Source organism: Camellia sinensis, chromosome 1, assembly GCF_055761805.1.
Source record: "Camellia sinensis isolate YWXY chromosome 1, ASM5576180v1, whole genome shotgun sequence".
In the NCBI taxonomy this organism is placed as follows: Eukaryota; Viridiplantae; Streptophyta; class Magnoliopsida; order Ericales; family Theaceae; genus Camellia; species Camellia sinensis.
The window spans coordinates 47510763-47513355 of record NC_138961.1 but is presented as its reverse complement, the minus strand read 5'-3'; the positions used below and the strand labels follow the sequence as shown (position 1 = coordinate 47513355).

Here is a 2593-nt window from a genome sequence, read left to right as displayed (position 1 = left end):
TCTGTCTCTCTTCATTCTTAGATCTGGTGGTCTCTTTCTTTTTTTTTCTCTCTCTTCCCTTCCATCTTCAATGTGGTGATGGTGATGATGCTTGATGGTGGTTGCGGCTTCCATGAGCGGCAGCAGCAGCGCTGATGAGTGAGGATGATGATGATGGGTCTCTCCCGTATTTTCTCTCATTTTCTCTCTTGCATGTTTGCTTTCTTATATATATATATAGATGTATATAAATATATGAGTTTTCTTTGATCTGTATATATAGATTAGATCTTTATATAAGTTTTAGGCTCTGTTTGTTTGTATTTTCAAATTAACTTTCAACACGTGAACTTGTGCTTCACGTTTGGATAGGACATTCAAAATGTAATTCCGCGTGTTAATTTAAATTACAGTTTGAAAACCTGTTTGGCAGCTTGTACCTCTACTTTCAATGTTTCTTCCTTCTTCCTCTTTTGATCTGAAAAGCTTCCATGTCCTTCTATGTCTTTCTCCATCATCTCTGAAATTTTCACGTGAACCTCATCTCTGTATCAAACATCACTACTTCAAATTCATCAGTACTTCAGATTCATCACGGGTGGGCTTCACAGAGAAGACTCATTTTATAAATAATGAATCCACCCAACCCGCTCTGTACTGGTATCATCTTTCACAAATCGACTGACTTACGATTTGTGCGTTGCGGAAGATTCTTATTACGGGCAACCAAAAAACGATGAGTGCGAGGTGAAATAACTCACAAATTTATTTACATATTTTGTTATAGAGAAATGATTTGAAAAATTCATCCCTAATTTCATTTTTTTTTTCAGGTCAAATTTATCAAATCTACTGTCGAATTCGACGAGCAAAGAGTGGCACATTCAGTCAGTATATACATTCCATCACCGGCGATAACTATTCAACTCCCACTAATCTGGTAAATAATTCCTTCATCTATTATGTGCAAATTATTTTAGACGAGTGGAAATCAGTTCTCAAATCGTTTGTGAGAAAGGTAGCCGACAATTTTTTTTAGTTTCAGATGTTTTGTGATTTTTCTGAACTGTTTCAATCTTTAATCTAGTAAATAAATCTTCATCTGTTATGTACAAATGATTTAAGAGAAGTGGAAATCAGTTCCGAAATGATTTCTGAGAATTTGTAGACGAGTATTTTTCATTTCAGATATGTTTGTATTTGAAATTTTGAACTGTTTGAACCTTTGCACCAAGAGAACTGAACGAAAGGTACCTGGGACACCCGGCCGGTCGTTCCCCGGGTCATCCGGCCGGTCGACCTACCCACTCCCATTCCTGCTCCTCATTTATTTCTTCTTACTTCTTCTTTTACTGATTTTTTAAAAATATTTCTTCCTTACTTCTTCTTTTACTGATTTTTTTGTACTATTTAAAGACAACATTGCCTGTTTTTTTTTTATTATTTGTGCTTATATTTCTGCTATTTAAATTTAACTAACCTGTTACGTATTTTTTCCCTTCAAATAAAAGCATATGCTTTTTTTTCCTTATCTGTGTTCTCTTCCAAACCATTTTGCTCTGTTATTCTTGTATATCCACCCCAAACTAGTTTAAAATGCTCTGTTATTCTTGTATATCCACCCGAGACTAGTTTAAATATAATTTGTATGTATATAGATGGATGAAAATAATTCTGATGACAATCAAGAGACAAAAATGTGGACGCCTAGAATTGAAACGAAATTAATAAATATGTTGAGAGATGAGGTTAGAAACAATCAAATAACGGGTCGTACTACTTCGTGGACAATTAGGCATTGGAATCATTATGCAAATCAGTTGCACAACTTGTATGGATTTCAGTATACAGGAAAACAGGTGCGCCAAAAATATCAGCGATTGAAAGCTGATTACCAGACATTTAAGCGACTTCAGGCACAGACTGGTCTGGGATGGGATCCCATTATAGGCACTGTTGTTGCACCTGATGAATTTTGGGATAAAGTTTTTCATTAATCTGTACTACTTTGGAATATTATTTTTAACATTTCATGATACATACAGTGCTTAATTCATTTTTTGTACTTGTTGTAGGCTAGCAGAAATGTGAAGAAGTTTAGGACAAAATGACTTGAATATTTTCAAGAAATGACAGAAATTGTTGAAAATTGTTGTGCCACAGGGGCGTTGTCTCGTGCATCCACACAAGGTGCCCTTGACTCAGAAGAAGAAGATGGCGTGTCAAATAAATTTTGGAACCCTAATGTTGGTGGGAGTAATGCTGGTGGGAGTAATGCTGCTGAGGCCATTCCTGTTGACTTATTCAGGGATGAGTACATAGATCCAACAAAGGGAAAAAGTCACAAGAGGGGCCCTACAACCAGCCAGACTGATAGTGGTCGTTCTAAAAAGTCACGGTCAAGTGGGTTTGATGATGCGTGCGCAACTTTCACATCCTATGTACAAGCAAAAACAGGACATTCACGTACACGAGAAAATGAGACAGAGGCTGTAAGTGCAGGTGGTGATGATTATTCCCTTGATGCATGTCAAGATGCATTGTTAGACCTTGGAGACATACCACCGTTGCAGTACGTTAGGGCACTGACACTGTTCAAGGATAAGGAATGGCG

General features: G+C 36.8%; 1 protein-coding gene across 1 annotated transcript; it reads left to right on the top strand.

Annotated features, from left to right (window-relative positions):
- Positions 1-1637: 1637 nt before the first annotated feature.
- On the top strand, positions 1638-2090 carry LOC114259994 (uncharacterized). The gene is made up of 2 exons (XM_028200028.2): positions 1638-1964; positions 2055-2090. The coding sequence occupies exons 1-2, from the start codon at positions 1638-1640 to the stop codon at positions 2088-2090; spliced, it is 363 nt and encodes a 120-aa protein (XP_028055829.2).
- Positions 2091-2593: the final 503 nt, after the last annotated feature.

Bases quoted from the DNA above. Each gene is read 5' to 3' on its own strand.
- LOC114259994 (XM_028200028.2), top strand. From the start codon at position 1,638: ATGGATGAAAATAATTCTGATGACAATCAAGAGACAAAAATGTGGACG. The intron at 1,965-2,054 runs GTTTTTCATTAA...TACTTGTTGTAG, and splicing joins CTGATGAATTTTGGGATAAA to GCTAGCAGAAATGTGAAGAA.